At 40.1% G+C, this 21195-nt stretch overlaps 2 protein-coding genes and 1 pseudogene across 6 annotated transcripts; all 3 read right to left on the reverse strand.

Annotated features, from left to right (window-relative positions):
• Positions 1–1117: 1117 nt before the first annotated feature.
• LOC115682175 (LEAF RUST 10 DISEASE-RESISTANCE LOCUS RECEPTOR-LIKE PROTEIN KINASE-like 2.2) lies at positions 1118–3893 on the reverse strand (annotated as a pseudogene).
• Positions 3894–4423: 530 nt separating this feature from the next.
• LOC115682185 (sugar transporter ERD6-like 7) lies at positions 4424–9602 on the reverse strand. Of its 5 annotated transcripts, none has more exons than XM_030606348.2 (19): positions 9488–9602; positions 8813–9393; positions 8637–8699; positions 8000–8089; positions 7804–7863; positions 7629–7694; positions 7426–7491; positions 7185–7260; positions 7026–7090; positions 6834–6926; positions 6657–6737; positions 6412–6496; positions 6091–6134; positions 5948–6010; positions 5767–5826; positions 5632–5685; positions 5474–5533; positions 5255–5369; positions 4424–4833 (listed from the first exon to the last, which is right to left on the reverse strand). In XM_030606348.2, the coding sequence occupies exons 2-19, from the start codon at positions 8993–8995 to the stop codon at positions 4715–4717; spliced, it is 1443 nt and encodes a 480-aa protein (XP_030462208.1). In that variant the 5' UTR covers positions 8996–9393; positions 9488–9602; the 3' UTR covers positions 4424–4714. The 5 variants fall into 5 exon arrangements, with proteins under 5 accessions (XP_030462208.1, XP_056169184.1, XP_030462218.1 ...); XM_056313209.1 differs by having other exon boundaries at positions 8813–9006; positions 9488–9557; XM_030606358.2 differs by lacking the exon at positions 9488–9602 and having other exon boundaries at positions 8813–9006; positions 9255–9481.
• An 8431-nt stretch (positions 9603–18033) lies between these two features.
• LOC115683043 (probable LRR receptor-like serine/threonine-protein kinase RKF3) lies at positions 18034–20671 on the reverse strand. The gene has a single exon (XM_056319488.1). The coding sequence runs from the start codon at positions 20413–20415 to the stop codon at positions 18466–18468; it is 1950 nt and encodes a 649-aa protein (XP_056175463.1). The 5' UTR covers positions 20416–20671; the 3' UTR covers positions 18034–18465.
• Between the last annotated feature and the right edge of the window lie 524 nt (positions 20672–21195).

The following is a 21195-nucleotide window of genomic DNA, read 5'->3' on the forward strand; positions in this document are numbered from 1 at the left end:
ATGAATGCGCATTTCCGGGTGAGATCTCACTATAGTGCATTGATCAATATTCATTTCCTAAATCCCGGGAAAATGATCGAAAATTCAGACTGTTACAGAGAAACCAGCTGCTGATTGCTGCAAGCCCTCGCCTACTGAAAGCAAGGGCCCTACAAGCCCTCACTAGCCATCCCCCACCAGGCGGCGGCGGCCTCGCCTGAGTCTTTTTTGCTTTCTTTCTTTTTTGTGTTTTTTTAAGTTTGCTTATAGTTAATATGATATAAATAAAATTTGTATGAAAAAATCATATTTGGACCAAAACAACGTCGTTTTAGCCTCATATTTCATGTTTTAGCCACGTCATCGCCACGTAGAAGAGAGAAAATATTTTAAAAAGCCATGTCAGCATTTTTTGTTGGTCAATTTGGACAGAGTTAATAGAAGGACCCAATTGCACCAAATTTGATTGCACTTTTGATAAGTTTTAGGACTCAATTGCATTTTCGTGACAAGTTTTAGGACTTCCGGTGAAATTATTCCTAAAATCTAAATATCGAAAGTCTTTTTTCATCTTGCATCCAACTAGACAACCAAAGCAAACAACTGAAAACTAGTCACTTTCCTTGGAAATGATTTTCACGAAAACGTTTAATAATTAATGTATACTCCACATTCAAATAAATCACCTATCACGATCAACACTATTGGGCTAATTCTACTCCATAATGTCATGATTATCTTAGTCAATCTCCCGATAATTTACTTTGTCCTAGTCAACATCCTATACTTTGGTCTTTAGTCTCAAACTGATAAAAAGAAATTCTATCACGGTCTCCTGACCATACAAATCGAGGGGTGCGCGACATCACGTATTCAATTTCCATTCATCGTAAAGGCAAATTAGTCAGCCTACTCTGTCTTTCCTCTTTGACAATGAATGCGTTTCATTTATAAAAGGGCCATGAGGAGTCTACTAGAAAACAATAGTGCTATATGGAAAAACATGTAAAAGCTTCAAGGAATACATTGTGAATGATGATGACACATGTTGATAGTACTATTTATATTTTGCATTTCATTTGTACAAGAGAGGAAAATCACATAAACATGATTTCGTAAACTCACTGGCATGGTGAAGTTAGTAACTGCCGAGAATTATCGGAGCACTTGACGAAAATGAGACTATTTCAAGTTCTATCTCGGCGTCAACATCATTAACCGGCGTCCTAAGCAGATACAAAAGCGGTTTTGGAGGTAGTTGTAGTTTATTCACATCTCCTTCAAGCATATCTAGGACTTTGTTCATCGATGGCCAATCATTAGGGCTCAATTGTATACACCATACTGCAACGATTATCATCTTCCTTGTTGTTTCTCTTTCCTCTTCTCTAACATTTTCCATTTCAACCTCTTTTTCTTTGCTGAGTTGATCATAAACCCACAAAAGAAAGTAAATTTGACTTGAGTGCTCTACATGTGCATTTAGATTTCTCCTTCTACTAGCAATTTCTGTCAACAACATCCCAAAACTATAAACATCAGCTTTATAAGAAATGCCACCAATGCCTTTATAGAATAGCTCAGGAGCCATATAACCCAAGGTTCCTCTTGCTGCGGTCAATGATACTATTCTATGACCGGTGAGATAAAGTCTTGCAAGTCCAAAGTCAGAAACTTTTAGAGTGAAACTTCGGTCCAAGAGAATGTTGTGAGGCTTAATGTCAAAGTGTAGAATTTGCATATCACATCCCCTATGTAGATACTCTATCCCTCTAGCTATACCGAGAGAGATCTCATACATTTTCTTATAATCAATAGGATCATCACCATCCTTACAGGAAATGTGTTTATCCAAAGATCTGTTGGGCATGAAATCATAGACGAGCTTGTTTGGAGTTATCGCAGCAAAAACCAATAAGTTGCACCACAATAACGTGGTGAATCCTTCCAATCATGGCCACTTCGCTTATAAAATCTTGGCCGTTGGATTCTGGTTTGTTCAAAATCTTAACCGCAACTTCACTGCCACTTCTAAGTATTCCTCTGTACACGGAACCATATCCTCCCTCGCCTAATTTGTATTTGAAATTTTTTGTGATCTTCTTGATATCCGAGTAAGAGTACCTTATGGGCAAAATATTGTTGTGAGCTCGTAGGAATTCTTCGATGTTTGCATCGATCGCTTGATGCCTTCTCATCCACTTATAGATTAGAAGTATCAATACACATGGAGCTCCAAGCATGAATTTTGCTGCTAGGAAGTGGCCTGCGGAGAAAATTGGCCATTGATTAGCATAGTGTCATAATTTTCATACACATACAATTTTTTTCTTTCTGTGAGAGTGCTGAATGAGAGCTTCATAGTTGTGAGGAGAAAGGGACTTGTCATACCCAAGACAAAGAAGAGATTCCATGCTGCGACTCGTGCAACATCAAGCGTGATATACCGCGTAGAATCAACTGTAAATAGCAAGAGAATTCGTGAGAGATTACTAAAAATGGTTAATTAGAATTAACGACCAATCAATGAAGAACTAGATCCATTATTTTAGCAGTCAAATAATAAAAGCAATTCATGTTAAGCTATACCCCAAGTGAAAAATATTGGAAATATGGGATAAATGGATGGGTGAATGAACGAGAAATTAATGCTCAAAGGACACCCTTGAGTTGGAAGTGGAAAGTGGAAAAACACTAGTCCCACATTGAAAAAGAAAGAAGGCAATGGAGTGCTTTATATACAGCTACATTCATTTGAAGTAGTAACTATCATAGCACAAACGCTGTGCCTCGTGCACAGGCGCAGGGGTTGCAAATCCGATGCCCGACAAGCTGAAACTTGGGTGCTAATATCATTGGAATCTATGTTATCATTGGATGATCTCTTCTCTCGAAGAAACAATGTTTCGCTTTTGTTCCCCTAAATGTACCAAATATTCATAAGTTCCCTCTAACAATAACAGCGATTCATGAGACACGAGCTACTATCAAATCAAACAAGTAAATTTTGATAAGATCCCTCGGTAGAGCTAATATTAAGAAAAGGATGAGGATGAAGAAAGAAAAAAACAGAAAGAAAGAACAGGGAAGGTCGGCTTACAGGAGAAATAGTAACTGCACCTCTCCTTTCGGAATCCGAAACCTGAGAAGCAAAATTTTAATGTTGTTCCCAGCGAAATGGGTCTCCCATAGGAGAGAGCGAATCCCTGGACCATCATGTTGTGGAGGTCCTTGTTTGATAAGCTCTGATTATACCGATTCCCTTCCCACCGCGGGGTATAGTCCGCTGCAAATGCCATCTTGGTTATGGTGCAATAATCCTTGATGTCCCTTACTTGTAGATTAAACGCATGTACAGCGTATGAGTAGACCTTCATCTGGAAAAAATTAGGAGGCGCGTCGGCAGAGTATGCTCCCTTGATACATGGTTTGGTATCGACATACAGAGTAGAAGCAACGGGCTATGAGCACTTCACGAAGGCCACCGGCACTACCGGGTATGCATAAAGACGTTGGTATGGATCATGATAACTGAAGTTGGAGGGTGCCAATGAGTAACGAGGGAGAGATGAGCAATTACCCTTTTGCAATCCATCATCAACCACCGTGATATTACCGCCGAAGTCATCTTCGCCATAATAGAAATTGTAGAAAATCGACGTCGCATAATATCGGCCAGCACATAGATACAAAAAAGTGTGGTTATTTTCACAAGCTAGCTCATACTTGGAGAGGCCGCAGTCTTTTGGATTGCCTTTCAGTCGAAAGGGATAGCTTATGTTACGGACCTCACCACAAGAGGAAGCAGCGCACAAGTGATCCTTCTTCGCACCGCAGCTCGTCTCTAGTAGCAGAACATGTAATATGAGAAGTAAAACACGAAACATACATACGGAGCTCAGAGGCTTAATCATCTCTCTATAGTTTGATCTAATATCAATGAAAGTTTTAGCTAATTGGTAATGCGACGGAGGCTCAGCAACATGAATGAAAGGAGTTGGAATCGTCGGTCATCGAAATGTCCAAATCAACCAATAAAACAAAGTCTAGCGGAGAAAAAGATGGCCGGTTAAAGTTTTATTATATAAGTGGGTATCACGTAGAAATTGCAGTCCTTGCAGTTTATCGGTTTATGGATAGCTTTCACATTAATTAGGAATTCAACTCCTCTGCCGTTTCCAGATTTGGCTTTTCTTGACAAATTGATTCTCTCTAGAAATCAATTATAGTATCGTAAAAAAGAATCGGTTTGAATGTTTTGTACCCTAAACTGAATCAAGATCCTTTCAAGTGAGGCATCTGGCGTTCTTGCATGATGCAACACATTATGAAAGAAAGAAAGCAATATAATAATTTCTATCGATGGACCAATGCGCCTCGAGTAGAACCTTACTGGCTTCGTTGTTGATCGACACACGCAAAGACTGTAGATGCAATAATCAAATTCACAAAAATAAAGTGATGTTTACTTATTCACTGTCAACTTCAATATTACAATACTCTCTTGTAACTGTGCTAGATCTATGAATAATACTGTCATCTCTTCCCATAATAGAACCACTCAATGAACGAACTGACAGACCTCAGCAATAATCCCGTTCTAGCAAGTGAAAATTGTTGTTGCCTGCTTCATAATCATCTTCCATCTCTGAATGTGTGGAATTGGAGGTGTCCTATAAGCTCAAATGATACTACAAGGAAGAGCAATGAGTAATGACTTGTGATGTTCCCGTTTTCATTCTGTGTTGATGGCTGCTTGAATCTGCTCAAGACTCCTCCCTTTCGTTTCGGGAACCACCGTGATCACGAACACCATCCCCGCAGTATTAATCGCCGCGTAAAGAAGGAAGGTACCTGTGAAACAAGCAGGTGAAGTTAATTGGTTTTTGACGAGTTTTTCGGATGCATATCAACATTTTTCTCGTGGGAAGAACGCTTTAGTATATGCTACCTATCTATTAATCATTTTGCAGAAAAAACCTACTCGACTTTTTTCTTTTTCAAATGACACTTCGACTCAATTTCGTGATATTTGAATGTAGGTAGAAGTTCTGTAAACACATTGATCGATATATATGGACTGAATATGCATTCGAGAGCGTGAAGAATCCAGTGATAGACACCTCCAAACAGGATTGAAGTGTTCAGGAAAAGCTAAGTCTCGAGTCTGTAGTTTGGTCGAATTCGCACAAAAACTCAGGTTCCAATGTGACAAAATGATTATCAAGCTCCTGCCAGAGTAATAGTATAAAGAGTGTTTTCAGCGGAGTCGTACCATAGGAGCTCCAGCTCATTAAGTAGTTGAAAGTGTAGGAAACTGCCCAAGCACCGAACCAGTTCACCAGTGTTGCGAAACCTCCAGCAACTCCTTTGATATTGATGGGGAAAATCTGAACCAACCCCAGCAACACATAACATGATTGGCAAAAATTTGGTAACTCTCATAACCCTTTAATTTGATAAGCAAGAAACTTCAGCGGATGTCTAGAATTACCTCGGACATCACGACCCAAGGAACTGCCCCCATTCCAACCGAAAATGCTGCTATGTATAGCTGAGCATTGAAAAAAACAGAACAGAAAAACTTATAGTAGTTGTTGCGGCAGCCAACTGGACAGAGCCAGAAAGAGATAAGGCAGATGAGATTATTACCAGAATGCCGGTGACGGCGAGTATCGGGACAGCATCAGCTGCCAGATCATAAACCTGGCTCGGAAGATTCTTGAAAATTATTGGTTGACAAGCATTGCAAACCAGAAGGAAGATACTAGGACTGAGAGAATTTACCTTTAGGAAAAACGAAAGGGCAGTTATTATGCATCCCAGGATCAATCCTGTCCCCGAGATCTGCCATCAAGAGAGAGAGACAGAGGAGGTTATGGTTCAAGTTGCAGAACTGGCGAAAGGACGGAACCAGAAAAGTGTTGTTGCTATAAACATGATTTCTCAGTGACTTCATCTATTTTACCAAGAGAAGGGGCTTTCTTCCGGCTCTATCGACCAGTGCAGCGCCAATAGCCGTGACAATAACCTGCAAAAATTTACTCTTTAAGTGTGTCGATTGTAAAACTTAGATCCCCAGGAAAGAGGAGAGGAGAGAGAATTACGAACCTGGAGGATCGCGTAAGTTATGGTCCCAACACTGGAGGAGAAACCTGAGGAGATTGTACAAATGTGATTGAAAAGGCGAGACTAACACATTGCTTTCGAGATTCAGCATTAAATTAATGGAACAGCTCACTCAGTGATAATTAAGTAGATCAAAAGCATTCCATGTTGCGAATTTTACTAACCCATTTCAATATTAACTGGATTAGATAAATTGGAATCCCAACTTTGCTTTTAATTTAGTTATCCATTCTGGAATCATAAAATGCAATGCAGAATTTCATTTTTGTGGTGCCTAAGAGCTTCTTGCTATGACCTTCATACCTGCTTCCTCGAAAATATTGCTTGTATAAAAACAGATGCCATTTATCCCTCCGAACTGTTGGACGACCATCAATCCAACACCAATCTAGCCAAGATTTAACAAATTTGTCAGCAAAAAGAACAACAGTGGAAAATATCACCTAAAGTACAGCTACTGAATATTCCTGATCCGCAGGACATTCCAAGAAAGCAAGGAAGGAGGGAATTTATTGGATACATAGCGGTTAATACAGAAAGATGATTACAATGACGGAGCTCAGATATCTTCTCTGAAATAAATCCAGCATCCTGGCTTTCGGGAGCCGTTGAAGAGTTTCAATATACTCCTGTCAAGAAAAACAAATTTGATCATTCCGTCAGCTATTCGTATATATAAAGTTGAGGCTTTAAGATAAAATGAGTATAGACTTAAAGCCCTTTACTTGTATTTCAGTGGCCTCTTCAGAAATATCCGCATCCTTTCCACGGAGTTTCTGCAGCGCAGCTTCAAACTCCTTTTTACGGCCCGTTTTCGCCTGCATTTGGCAGAATCCTAAAATTCATTCCAACACTACAAATCCCTCTCTTAATAAAATTCAGATAAGTAGAGTCTGGTGTTCATCTTGATTTGTTACCAGCCATCTAGGAGACTCTGGAATGAAAAACAGGCCGAACAGTAGGACTGCACATGGGATTAGACCTGCAAAAACAGCAGATGTTCAAGGCGGTTTCAGACTGGGATTTTTCTATACAACATTGGCACTACTTGAATTATGCCACTTTTTCGGTTTTACCAATTAATGCCAAAACCCTCCAAGCTAATACTGTCCCGATTATGAAGGAAACGGACACTCCGGCACAGATCATAAGCTGTGGAGAGAAGAGAACACGTTAGGCCCAGTAGGTTCTGTAGGACGTACATATATATACCATCTTGCACTTGCAAAAAAGGGCATAATTTGCCCCAAGCTAAGGCCTTTTGCCAATAGCTCCATGCTTGCAATTTTAACCTAGAATGTCATACAAAAATTTTACCTGATTGACAGCAGTCAAAGCTCCACGGAGATTTTTGGGCGTAATTTCAGCTATAAATATCGGTACCTGGATATAAATTAGAAAAAGATTAACAAATTTGAACTGAAGAGAGAGTCTCATGTTGTCACCGTGAACCGAGTCCAGCATGTTGTCGTAGAACAACTCGCTTCATTGAATTCATGTGGTACGAAGTGAGGATTTACCACATAGGAAAAGACTCCCATTCCATATCCTGTGGCCAACCTTCCAATATCCAGAGGAAGTGCTCCCTAGTTTACTCGAAATTAAACAGAACAGAGAGTTAATGAGAATTGAAGTTCTTCTGCAACTAATCGGTCTTCATCAATGAAAAGGCTTGAAAATAGGGTATGGATATACCTCGGCAAAGTAAATAGCAAGCCATCCTGCTACACAAAAAGCGCTCGCCATTCTCATCGCCTGCATTTCGATGCAAATGTTTATGCTGTCACGTCCTCTGTGCATGATATGACTAAATCTCAAAGCTATAACTATGGAGTCCTGAACAACACTGTTTCGCTTTACATTGTAAAAGACGCACTCCTTCGCTGCTTACCCCTTTACGGCTGATAAAATCAGCGATTGGTCCTCCAGTAATTGCACCAATCATTGCACCGAATGTCAGTATGGATCCGAAGACTGAATACTTTTGAAAGACACATAAAGAGTAACTGCAAATCAGCTTGAGTTTAATGAGAGCAAGAACTTCAATTACCATCTAGCTAACAATGTTAGAAATCACCGAATGTCCGAGAATCTCAGTGGAAAGCTTTTCTGAAGAAACCTATCGCTTTGATCAGTAACCCGAATGATATGCAGTGGCAATTTTAAGCTGAAGAGACATAATTTCAGTCCACCCAATTTTCGGTTTTATTGTCCTGAGGCGTCCAAATGGAATTCAATGCGAAATCTCGATATACATTTCATTCGTCATGACGAAGAAAGAACTAAGATGTCTAGAAAAAAAAGTATCTCTATCTCAAAGCCAACCTCCATATTTTCGATAGACTCTGCTTATAAAGTTTACGATCATATAACTCACTCATATTTTGGCCCCCAGAATATGAGCAGATCGTTACTTTGATTTTCTTGCATATGGACGCGTTCAGTGACTGAGTCCAATACTGAAGCGAAACAACGAACAGAGATAATGTGACGTGCTTCTCAACACACGCAGGTAAATTCTGACATACCTCAGCTGTAGAGAGACTAAGTTCCTCCACTATAGCATCCTGAGTTGGTGATGAATAACCTGCCTGAAAATCCAATGAAGCAATTTCTCATTAGATTCAATTAATCACATCCTTTTCAATTTAACCATTACTTTTGGACCCGTACTTTTCGAAAAGAAATTGCATTTAGTACTTACGCAGGTCCCAAATTCATAGGAACCGCAAACCGCAACAAATGTGCTGAAATAGACCATCCACGGACGTTCATTATCGGTTCCTTCATCTTTGCCAGCTCGGTCCTGCTCTTGCGGCACGAGGAGCCGCTCTCGTACTCCTCTCCCACCAGTTTCTTGATTCTCGATGTCCTCGTTAATCGCCATGCTTGCTCGCTCTGCAAAAATGCACGTTCGTTCTCTATCTGACTACCTACAAGGAACTAGCAAATCTGTAAGCTCCGGAAAAATGAGTTCTCAATCCAACATGGCTAGTCTCCTTTTTCTATATGGATGACTCCACATGAGAAACCCCAAGTGCTAAAACAGAAATGCAGTCTCCGATCGGTTTTACACTCGCCGTTTCTAGGAATTCCTCGCGGACCACAGTCTTGGAAACTGGCAACCAATTCTTTGCTTCCCTCACCTGCCCTCGTTAATGGTATTGGAATCACTGATAGAACAGTCTCCGAAAACAGCAGCGTTCCAGATGGAAGTGGCTGCGTCGCTCTTTATGCGCAAGCAGTAATTAAAAACACGAACTGGACTTTCTCAGTGACACGGCTCTGGAGAAAGACAAACAGTAAAAACCATGGACAAAGGTCTATGTCTTTTCCAGCCAACCAGTGGCAAAGGAAAACCAGAGAGTTTTCAGCCAACCTGGAAAGTAATTAAGTTCTGTCCATTTCTGCACGGAGGCATTGTTCTTCAACATTAACCCACATTTATGTGTCATAAAAATAAGATCTCAATTGATAGTTTCTTGACTCTTTGGTGTAAATTAGTAGTGCCTTTGGACTGTCTGTTAGAAACAATGAAATCTTTGGAAAATTTTCTTAATCAAAACATTTTTTTCCCCAGTGGGCAATGAGCACAAGAGAATTTTGGCCGAATCTACTTCTGGGGGACACGTGATCTTTCTTTTTTTTTATTATTTTTTTAAATCACTGCATAAGCAAACAAAAAGCTTGCATAGTAGCCTCCTTTGTGGTCAGTGATACTTTTTAGGGGTGATCGATTCTAGGGTGGGTTGAGTTCAGACCTGGAACCTGAAACCAATCATGTTATAATCGGTTCTCAATTTTTGAAACCTGAAATCAACCTTGTTTCCCTGGACCCTGTTTTGGAACCAACCTTGTTTTTCCGGTCCGGTTTTAGGATATACTCGGGAACCTGTTTCTTTTTTTTTGTTCCTTTTCCGATTTCATTTTTTTCCAGCAAAATAATATAGGTAGCAATGAAACGATTCAAAGTGAAAGATGAATAATAAAAACCACCATCCGCCAAAAGTAACAATCCCCAAAATGAGCAATTGAAATTACAATTCATCAAAATCAACAATTCAAAAGCACTATATGGCAAGACATAATCCAATCGCATGAATCTTTAAGAGTCACATTTCCAGGAAATCTGTTCAGCATATTCAGCTCTTTATTTTGCGCCATAATGAGAGAACTCCTCACTTCTGTTTCCCAATGAAATATCCTGAAAGGAAAATCAAGAGACTTAGCAGTAAAGCATCTGCTCTCACTAGAGAAATATTTATATATTTCATCTGAATCACACAATATTTAGATGACTTTAAGGGCCGTGCTGTTTCGCTCATAGTTGTGAAACAGATCCCAATATTAAACTGGAAACCGATTCTAAAACCGTTGAAGTAGAGTAACGTGATCTAGGGTTTTTACTTTTTTTTACATTATCTCAAAACCGGTTCTAAAACCAGTTCTAAAACCGGTTCAGGTTGGTTTTTACTTGGAACCGGACCAGTTCTAACTGGTTCCCAAAAAATGGAACCGGTTCCCAGACCGGTTCTTGTTAGAACCAGTTCCTGGACCTGTTTTTCGGGTGGGCCGGTCCGGTTTCCGGGTAAACCCGGTCCGGTTGCACACCCCTAATGCTTTTGACGTCTGCCCAGATTAAAAGACTTGGATAGCAGGAATTTCAAAACAGATGTTTTTCCATCTTTCCCATAGTAGCCAATTTTGCGGAAAATGACATTCCAAGAGGTGGACGTAATTATTTTCGCCAAGAACATGATGCAGTGCCAAGGCCCACAAGCTAAGGCGTTCAGCCGCCATGATGCTGTCAATAAAAACTATCAGCAGGAGCAACGGAATGGACCATAAAGTTGCAGATTCCAGTAGCCAAAATTATTCAACTACCATTCTCCAGCTACTTAATTGGTCCACATTTTTCGCATCTCTGTCTTCTTTCACTTCACAATTCAGAATAGGCCAACAAAATCCAGCAAGAATTTATAGCTGTGGCCTGCTCAATAAAGGGAAAATATGAAAAATATATCTTACTTTTGATCCAATGACCATCTGCATATATTTATTTTCGAAAATATCATTTGCATGCCTCTAAGAAAAATCCCACCTTGGACACAATAATCTTTCCCTCCATGTGAACTCATTTCAGTATCTTACTTACGATTTTGAGTGGAATGGTAAAGTGGTTTTTAATGGTAAAACTCATGTAAATGTTTGTTATTTTCAAAATAAGAGGTAAGTAGTCATTGGATGAGGTATAACGTATGTCTTTGATAATTTCCAAAAAAAAATTCAAATAAAACAAATCTGCTAATCTTATTAGCACATACTGAGACTTAAATTTCAAACGTCTTAAGGAAAAAGTATACCGTAAGTGTTGTAACTTCCGTACAATGCTCCCTTGAGTGCCATGACTTTTTTTTATCACTTGAATTTCACTTAAGCGCCATAATTTTTTAAAAATACTCACTCCAAGTGCTGAAAATCTGACTGACATGGCACTTACAGTGAATATGTTTTAGAAGTTATGGTGCTCAATGTTATGGCACTTGTGATGTCCTTAACCCAAAGTCTTAATATTTTCTACCATTCATGACACCAAATCCCATGAAAAAGCATACTAAAACGAAATTATTTTGGCTAATGTAATGTAATTTAAGTATCTAATTAAATGGAGAGTAATGCTAGAGAAACTAAGACTCTTATACCATATGGGTATACTAAATAATATGGGTGAGTACTGTCTATGCGGAACGACCCTCAACACAGTTTTGGCCGGCCCGAACGAACTAGGCCTAGATCTAACCCCAACCTAATTATACAAGAAAAGGCCCAAACCAAACTAAACCGGTTCAAACATAACTCAATTTTTTTTAAGATAGATCAGTTATCATATTTTCTTCCTTAATTATCACTTTATTATATATAATTTTAAATCATTTATCACTTTACTAAAAACTTTCGAGTATGGATAATGTATTTTCTATTATTAATGTTTTAAATATTTTGTACTTGCATATATATATATATATATATAATTAGTTTGGACCAGTCTGACCCATTTTAGGCCTGAGCATCTCAAGCCTAAGGCTTAGACGAGCAAAGAAAATGGGACCTTGAAATTCCAACCAGGGCCTATTTGAGCCTGAAAAATCGGGATGATCTAGGTTTTAGGCTCCTGACTCTTTTTTGCTTGTCCCTACTAAATGATGTGACGAACAATAAGGCTGCGTTTGGTCGTCCGGATTTCTAAACAGGATAGGACTGGATAGGATAGGATAAGAAATCCTGGGATTTCTTCATATCCTATCCACTGTTTGGTGGACTACGAATTTAAAGTCGGATAGGATAAATTTTTTTTTTTTTTGCTATTCACGGGTCCGGAGGAGTCGGTGAAGGAAAAAAAGCCGAGAAATTATTTTTGTGAAAGCGCACAAAGTGTGGGGATGAAGATGATGGCGAGTGGAGCGTATGGTTTCCGGAAAAATAGGCATTAGAAATCCTAACCGGGTCTATCCCACCTCCCCCCCTTGGATTTTTTTATCCGGTCTATATACGACCTTATCTTATCCTGGACCACCACCAAACACAGGATAGGATAAAACATATCATATCCTGACTTTTATCCGGTCGACTAAACGCAGCCTCTGATTACTTAAGTTAGTGGCTCCGTTTAAGCACCCAACAAAAACTGCAAGATTATTCAGCACGACCATTTAATATAGCAGTTTTAGTAACTCTATCATTATCATAAGGAAGGTTAGCTGGGCAATTGTTATTAAAACACTTAGAACAAAGACAAAGCAGCCTTCCCTAATTTAAAGGAAAATAGCTGGACACAATAATACAACGTGCCTCATATATATATATATATATATATATATATATATATCTCTCTCTCTCTTCATAGGCTTTGGACAAAACTGAGTCATTTGTGGGGTCCCTCTTCTGATTAGTCTAATCATCCTTACCCTAAGAAAGCGAAAGATAAGGTCAATAAACATGTTGGAATGGAATGAGTTCGATTGATAGAGCAGGTTTGGTTTGCCTAAGAGATATGATATATCCCAAGTGCAGAAATATATTAAATTTTAATAGAGCATATGCCACTTTCATTTGCATGATTGCATCTTATCTCAGAGATCTGAACTCCTTTTTTTATTCCCCTCCCTCTGTCAACATGTAGTTAAAAATGATCATATCAGCCAGAGGAACCTCATAAAAAAAATCATTCTGGTGGCATGGCACTGGCAAAACAAAACTAATAAAAAGTGAAAACTGAGATTTGCATTTAAATTATGCAACCCGATTTTTCAGGCTCAAATAGGCTTTGGTCGAAATTTCGAGCTTCCATTTTCTTTGCTCGTCTAGGCCTCCAGCTTGAGATGCTCAGGCCCGAAAGAAATTATGTATGAACCAAAATGAACAAAATTGTGAAACAAAACTCTCAGTTTTTTGTTTTTTTTTTTTTTGGTAAGGAAACTCTCAGTTTTTTGTTCATTTTCATATCTGTGAACGAAATTATGTATGAACCAAATTGTGAGATAATCTGAGTTTAAATTCTCGATTTTTCTTTTGCTATATGTTGTGAGATAAAAACCTCTACTTGGATTTTTGTACGTTTGATAAATGAACGTTTCCATATGAACCTCAATAAGTACTTGGACAAGAAAATTAATTTTTTTCTTGATGACTGTAGATTGTAATTATACAATTATGTATTACTAGTTCCAAGAGAATATACAATTATGTATTGCCATACGTATAAAGACATATAATAAGACAAGATCCAAGAGAATATACTATCAAATGACTAATTTACTAAGACGTGACAAATGCAACTTGAGTTCATTATTTGATTTGCACTTTTAAATAAAAATAAAAATATTTTTTTGTTACTTATGAATTCCTAAGTAGGTTTGATATGAAAAAAAATTTCCTGGCCTCATTGCTATTTTAATACCTTTTTAAAACTAGGGAAAAATAAATCACACACAAATACACTTTTTATGTGCAACAAACAAAAGATTTGCATATATTTCGAGGAAGAAAATCTAGATATTTCGATTTTGCTTGTACGGACGAAAGAGCATCTTTTATTTGATTCGAGAGATTTCATTCTTATCTTATTAATCTATATCTTTGCCGATTGAACACAACGTAATATTGCAATTTTATTTTTTGAAAATGAAAAAGAGCTTGAGCTCGAAACTAAAGATAATATTACTTTCTACGAAATAGAGATTATTAATTTCTTTTATGGAAGGGGAGCCGGGAATCACTTATAATTAGATTTTTTTCCCTATATATCGACATACAGAGTATATAAAATCAATTCAATTTGTTTATGGCACATGGAATATTATCTGAGCAATCAAATGTTGCTTTGATCTCACTGTCTAGACTCTTGTGGTAGAAGAAAATTGGGCTTGAATGCATGTGAAGCAGAGATCTAGCAATTTTTTTCTAATTTTGTTGCCTCTTTTTATCTTTTGGCTCATTGCATGAAAGAAGCTTGCGCTGCATTTGGTAACAACGAATAGAATGCGATTGGTATGTGAAATGGAATTAAACGGACCAAGGATGTCAATCTCTTTGGTTCCGTGACGGTTTGCACATAAAGTTGAGAACCCGAGATCATCGGAGGAAAACTTTTAACGTTAATTGACAAAGCACCGATAGATAATCTTGATCTTGCGCGACAAATTGATTGTGCGAAACAACACCATGGAAGAAACCCTTTTTGTTTGGTGTCATATCATTGAATGAAATGAATTAAAGCTTTCGAGTAATATACTTGCACTTGATTAAATTTATAATTCTATTATAACACAATATAGTTGTACCCGAATTATAATAAAGGTTACTTCGTATTTACGTAAAAAAATCATGATTAATAATACTTTAATGATCAAAAAATTTGACAATTATTATTAAATTACTTCAAATGTTTCGGTTATACTTTATCACTACATTATTTTTACAATTACAGAAATAATCAGTAAAATAATAGATAAACGTGGGTATAACAATTAGTCGTTTTGATTACAGACAATGACTATCACGAATGCAAAACCTTGAAAGCAAAAGTGCAGACGAACATCATGTTCCGACCAGCTCATGTGGATCTACCTAAGCAACAAACCAACACGAAGAAAGACAAAGCGCAACTTAAAATATGTGATTAGGTACAAAAAGTACTAAAAAAACGCACGCACGATACTGAGATCAGGTTTTGAACACTGGCGACGACATCAGTCGGTCTTCAGGACATTCAACCGGATGATCGCGCATCGTGGTTCATCATAAGAACGTGTCCATGCATTTAAGGTAACACTACCTTTCAAATGTCTTGAGCAAAGGGGCAAAATTCGAGAAGTTTTGATTGAATTATGATCGACGGAGGAGAAGGAATTGAATTAAATCTTTGACTCGTTTAGATCAAGTAAAAGATTTTACTATTTTATCTCTAGGTCAAGGACAAGGATAATGAGTTAAATTTAACCACATCCGATTAGTAATAATAATAAAGATCAGAAAGAACCAAATTTGCTATAAATCCTCCTTTCATTTAATGCACCTTGATACTAATTTCACAAATTTCTCCTACTCAACTTTTGCAATTCGCCCCCCTCAAATAAGAAAGGCTTCAATCAAACTCAAAGTCCTACGTAAGTTACATATTATTAGCATTGAAATAGGAGATTTTTTTGGTTCTATATTTAGTTATAAGTTGTTAATGTGTTGACATTTAAGCTACGATCCACGTCGTTATCTAACAGCTCAAAGCATCTTTAGAATGACCGACCGTGCATGCTTTATTACAAGCAAGAGTTTCAATGCGCTAGAGATATGAAAAACATTACGAGTAAATTCAATTGAGCCATCCAGCCTATTGTTTCGGAAAAATGACATGTTATAGAAAAAGCAACAGCCCAGTCAACTACAAAGAAACTAGAATTTTGCAAGTTTTTTAGTTGATTTTTTTCTATAAGTATCATTTTATATGATAATCATGCAGAGAATGCCGGAAAAAACAGAACGCCGCAGTCTCTACGACTCTAGTGTCTCTGGAACCATATTATATGATACGTGAATGCTTTCTTTCCTGGCCCAACATCATACATGCAAGGTTCAGTACAAGAAGGCCTTACATTAGTAAGACAAAGCACCAGAAAAAGCAAACATTCTTAGCCTGCAAATTGTGTCACTTCTCTATCTTGACATGTATAATGGGCTTTCAACATATAGAAAGCTCATGGGGCAACATCCAAGTACCTCTGTCAAAGTATAAACAATCAACACCTACATCTACCGTTTACCAAGTTCAATTTTCGAAAGACAAGTTACCCAAGTTACAATGATTTTCATAGAACCGCTGTTGTGTCTTGATTCAAGCATTCTAGACCCCAATGGAAACAATGAAACAGGTGCAGCTAGACATGGCCACGGTTCGGAACCGATGGTTCCGGTTCGTGGCCATGTATGAACCGGAACCGGCGGTTCCGTGCCAGTTCCGGTTCCGGCCCGGTTCGGAACCGGCCGGTAAAAAAAAAAAAACAGTTTTTTTTTTTTTTTTCGTCTGCAGGCCCTGCTGCAGTTTTTTTTTTTTTTTTAACCGGAACCGGGCCCGTAGGCCACGGGCCAATTCCGTTCCGAACCGCGGGCCCGGTCAACGGACCGGTCCCGGGTTTGACCCGAGCCGGTTCCAGGCCGAAACCAGCCCATGGCCATGTCTAGGTGCAGCACACCAGATATCTGACGAGTGACAATAGAGCAGGCACTCAATTTGCCGTCAAACTATGTCATTGTCTGCGTCAACGTGATTCCTGAATACCTCATACAGGACATTTCAATACTCTGCTTTGTTCATAGGCCAGATATGAAAGTTGATGCATAAGTACGATATACCCATCAGTGTCCCACAGATTGCAAAAGAAAATTTCAACCTAGGCACTATGACACTCCTGCCATCTGAAAGTTCCAATTCATTGGCAGCATCAGGTAAGACTACTTTTGAATGGTTTTGCAGGACCTAGAGCTAGTTAACATACACACTTAAAAGAATGTTTACAGATTCTCAAAAGCACAAGGAGCATTAGTAACAACACTTCAGAAGCACATGAGAGCAGCAAAGTCTAGGGAGCTCGTAAGTGGTCAATCCACCTGCGAGGGCGAACAGACACAGATCCAATATATGTAGCTATGCAGGAGTGAATAGGGTACAAACGTAGAGTGTCATGGTTCATATACGGTAACCAGCGCAACCAAGCCTCCCCATAGATATGACCGTGACATGCACTCAAAGACCTGAAAATAAAGTGTTCTGGACCAAAGCTTCTATCAGGAAAGGGCATACCTATATTTTGAAACAGCAGGATCAGCACCAAGCAAAAAGGTAATTGTTTTCACTATCTATTTTAAATAAATATTCGATTCTTGAGATAGCTGAAGCCACAATTAAGCCCACGAGAGAGTATTAATCAAGAGCTAAATACATCTAGACATACTGAAAGAAGAATTTATGCTCCATCTCAACGGCAGCCTAGCACCTCAATAGAAATTTGAGCGTAGTCAATTCTTGTATTAGATGGTCATACTGTTAACACCAAATTTCACGGGATCATACTATTGCATCCAGTAAAGATTCCCAAAGTAACAGCATTCCCACAAGCCATAGGTTATATGGGCAATAAATTGCACAAGCAAACACTTGCAATAACATGTGCTTATCCATGTTCCACAAAACCAATGCCTGATGTCGTGAGTTAGGACCATATAGCATATGAATCATGCATCAGAACTTTTAGTTTAAATAAGGATAAAGTAGTACAGAACAAATGAGTCAACAGCTGGTTCTCCAGATACTAAATCAAACATCAGTGCTTGTGCTCCATCGGAAAATGACTTCGTAGAACCATGAATTCTAGCTGCCTTGAATCTCTAATTTGGATTTCATTCTTAACTAAAGAACAATGAACATGAACGGAATGTACAAGATACTAAAATTTCAAATGGACTGTGGAACAAATAAAAGAAAGAAGAAAGAATAATAACCATTCCCTTTTTTTTCTCACAAAAAGAGAGAGTGGAACTGCCTAAGACATTCATCTACTTATCTACTTATCTCATGAATTTGGTGGGGCGTCATCTCTATGCAAGGCTCAAACATCCTCCAATATGGAAAGATATAGGCTCTGGCACTCATTTACTGGACCTTTTCCTTCTTCCTTATGGTTAGAGGAGCATTCAATTTGGAATGGAGATTTAGACCGTGGCACTCATTTACTGGTGCTTGAACTTGTTCCTTCTTCCTTATGGTTTGGAGCGCATGCAGTTTCAAAGGCAGATATGGACTGGCACTTATTTACTGGTACTTGAACTTGTTCCTTTATTGTCAGAAGCGCACTCACTTTCCAATGTATCTGACTGGAAGCCCCGGGGAGTATCACTTTCCAACGTATACGACTGGAAGCCCCGGGGAGTAGATAACCGACCCGAGCCTATACTGCTGAACGATCTCTCAATGTCAACCATATCTGCCACTAAAGGAATTGGTCGTTCCGGAATAGAAGGAACTGATAACTCTGTTTCCAACATCTTCACAACCTGATCCATCGTTGGCCTAGCATATAGTTGAGGATGAGAACATAGCACCGCAACCAATACATACTGTTCCATAATCTCCGGTGACCCTAACTCCAGCATATTATCTTCGATAACATCTAAAGCTCTACCTTCCCTCACTAAGGACCAAGCCCAATCGGTGATGAGAGAAGGTTGACCATCATTATTACCCGAGAGTGCTTTTTTCCCACTCAGAAGCTCAAGAAGCACAACGCCGAAGCTATAAACGTCACTTCTCTCCGTCAACTGCCCATACAATGCATACTCGGGCGCTACGTACCCCATTGTGCCGGCAACCCTAGTGCTCATATGTGTCACACCCTCTTCTGTAAACTTTGCAAGACCAAAATCAGCCACCTTGGCCTCAAACTTCTCATCCAAAAGTATATTACTTGCCTTAATATCCCTATGTATGATTCCAGGCTGTGCCCCGTAATGCAAATAAGCTAACCCCCTGGCCGTTCCAAGCGCAACCTTCTGCCGAATAGGCCAACTGAGCTTCCTCTCAGCCGACCCAAACAAATGGTCATGCAAACTTCCATTTCTCATCAGATCACACACAATGATCCTCTGGTGACCCTCGTACTGCGTCGTGGCAATACAATACCCTCGAAGAGCGACCAGGTTCACGTGCCTGACGCTGGCGATGACCTCGACTTCATGAGCGAAATTCGCGTCCCCTGCAGCGGAGCAATTCTTGAACCTCTTCAGCGCGACTTCGGTGCCGTCCTGCAACAACCCCCTGTAAACATTTCCATATCCACCTCTCCCTATGATGTAATCCCTAGAGAAGTTCCTAGTAGCCCTCTTGATGTCCTCAAATGAGAACCTGACCACTGTGGTACTCTCCTCGAAATTCTGCAACCCGAACCCTCTATCGACCCCATCGATCCCTCCTCTCCTCCTCTTCAACCTCCCATGCTTCCTCCTGTAAAGCCAAAACCCAATGAGAGCCGCAACCACCCCCAACCCACAACCGATTAGGGCCACCAGTATCACCACCAGCTTCATCCTACTCTTGCCCCCCGAATCCGTAAAATCGAGGTTGAACAAGCACTTGGCGGTACCTTTATCCGTGGGCCCAAGGTAATTCGCGAACGCCGCCGCATAGATCAATGGGTAGGCGGTGCAATCCGAGACGTTCCCGACCGAGGGGCCGTTCAGGTAGGACGCGATGCTTGACAGGCTGACCGTGCAGATGCCGCAGGGGGAGCTGTTCTCGAGCGACTGGTTGCAGCTGGTGGCGACGCTGCTCAGCGTGGAGTTGGGGATGAGGGCTTCGAATTGGGACAGGGTGGTGATGTTCATGCAGCCCTCCGAAATCCAGGACGTCTCGAACCCGCAGGAGCGGCGGATGTCGAAGTTGGGGATGAACGTGTCGATGAGGCCCTGGTACGAGACCCAGCACGAATTGGAGGAGCTGAGCGGGGGGAGGAAGGAGCCGGTGAGCTGGAGGTAACGGGACTGGACGAGGCGGAGGCCCTGGAGGATGTAGCCGCACTCGGTGGAGACGCCGAGGGAGGGGCGGGCGGCCGGGGTGAAGAGGTCGCTGAGGACGGTGAAGTTGAGGGGGCAAGCGGCGCCGGTGGTGTCGTTCTGGGACAGCGACGGGGGGATGCAGAGGGCGGCGAGGAGGACGGCGAGGAGGGCGGCGAGGGCGGCGGGGCCGCGGCGGAGGAGCGACATGGGAAGGGGGGACGAGGCGAGGGGGGGAAGCGGGAAGATGGGCAGAAGCTGAAGAGTGTTTGTTTGTTTGACTGTGGAAGGAGGAGGAGGAGGAGGAGGAAGACGGACGCAAGTTCGGAGAAGGTGGTGGTGGTGGTGGTGGTGGTAGTTGTGGAAAGTGCGGGCGGTTCGGGCTGTTAACAGTCGCCGGCGGCGGCGGCTTCTTCTCCTCCTCCTTCTTTAACTGTTTATCTGTATTTCGAATTTTCTTTCTTCACGTTTCGTGATTCGTTCGGGTGGGAAAAAATTCATTTTTCTGACGTGTAATTGGGGAAAATTTGGGAATTTATCAGATGTTCTTTGTTTTTTTTTTTTTATTCGTTGGTTCTTTTCTAGGTTTTGGTTCGGTGTGGTTTAGGACTTTGGTACAGTTCAGATGCGGCCGATGATGTTTTGTTTTTCTTTTCTTTTTTCTTTTGTACGGGAGTTTTTTTTTTATTCTTTTAATATTCGGGGTCCTCTAATTTATCCAAGTCAATCGGAGATGTGAAATAGTTTAGAAAGGAAAAGGATGAATTCAATGTTCGTGAGATTTTGGAAATCAAAATGTGCAATTGGATTTGTATCGTGCATGGTATAGTCTAGTAGACAAAAAGTGAATCCGCTAACTTGATGACGTGGAGCTTACTTAGCTCGCCAATAAATAATTAGGAATGAGCATGGTTTTAAGTTAGTTTGGTTTGAGTAAAACTGGACCGAATTGAAATAACATGATTTGGAAACTAAAAGGCTAAATGGAAC

The sequence above is a fragment of the Syzygium oleosum genome, unplaced genomic scaffold, assembly GCF_021117445.2.
Source record: "Syzygium oleosum isolate NSW1041296 unplaced genomic scaffold, Sole_v2.1 Sole_v2.01, whole genome shotgun sequence".
NCBI classification, from domain to species: Eukaryota; Viridiplantae; Streptophyta; class Magnoliopsida; order Myrtales; family Myrtaceae; genus Syzygium; species Syzygium oleosum.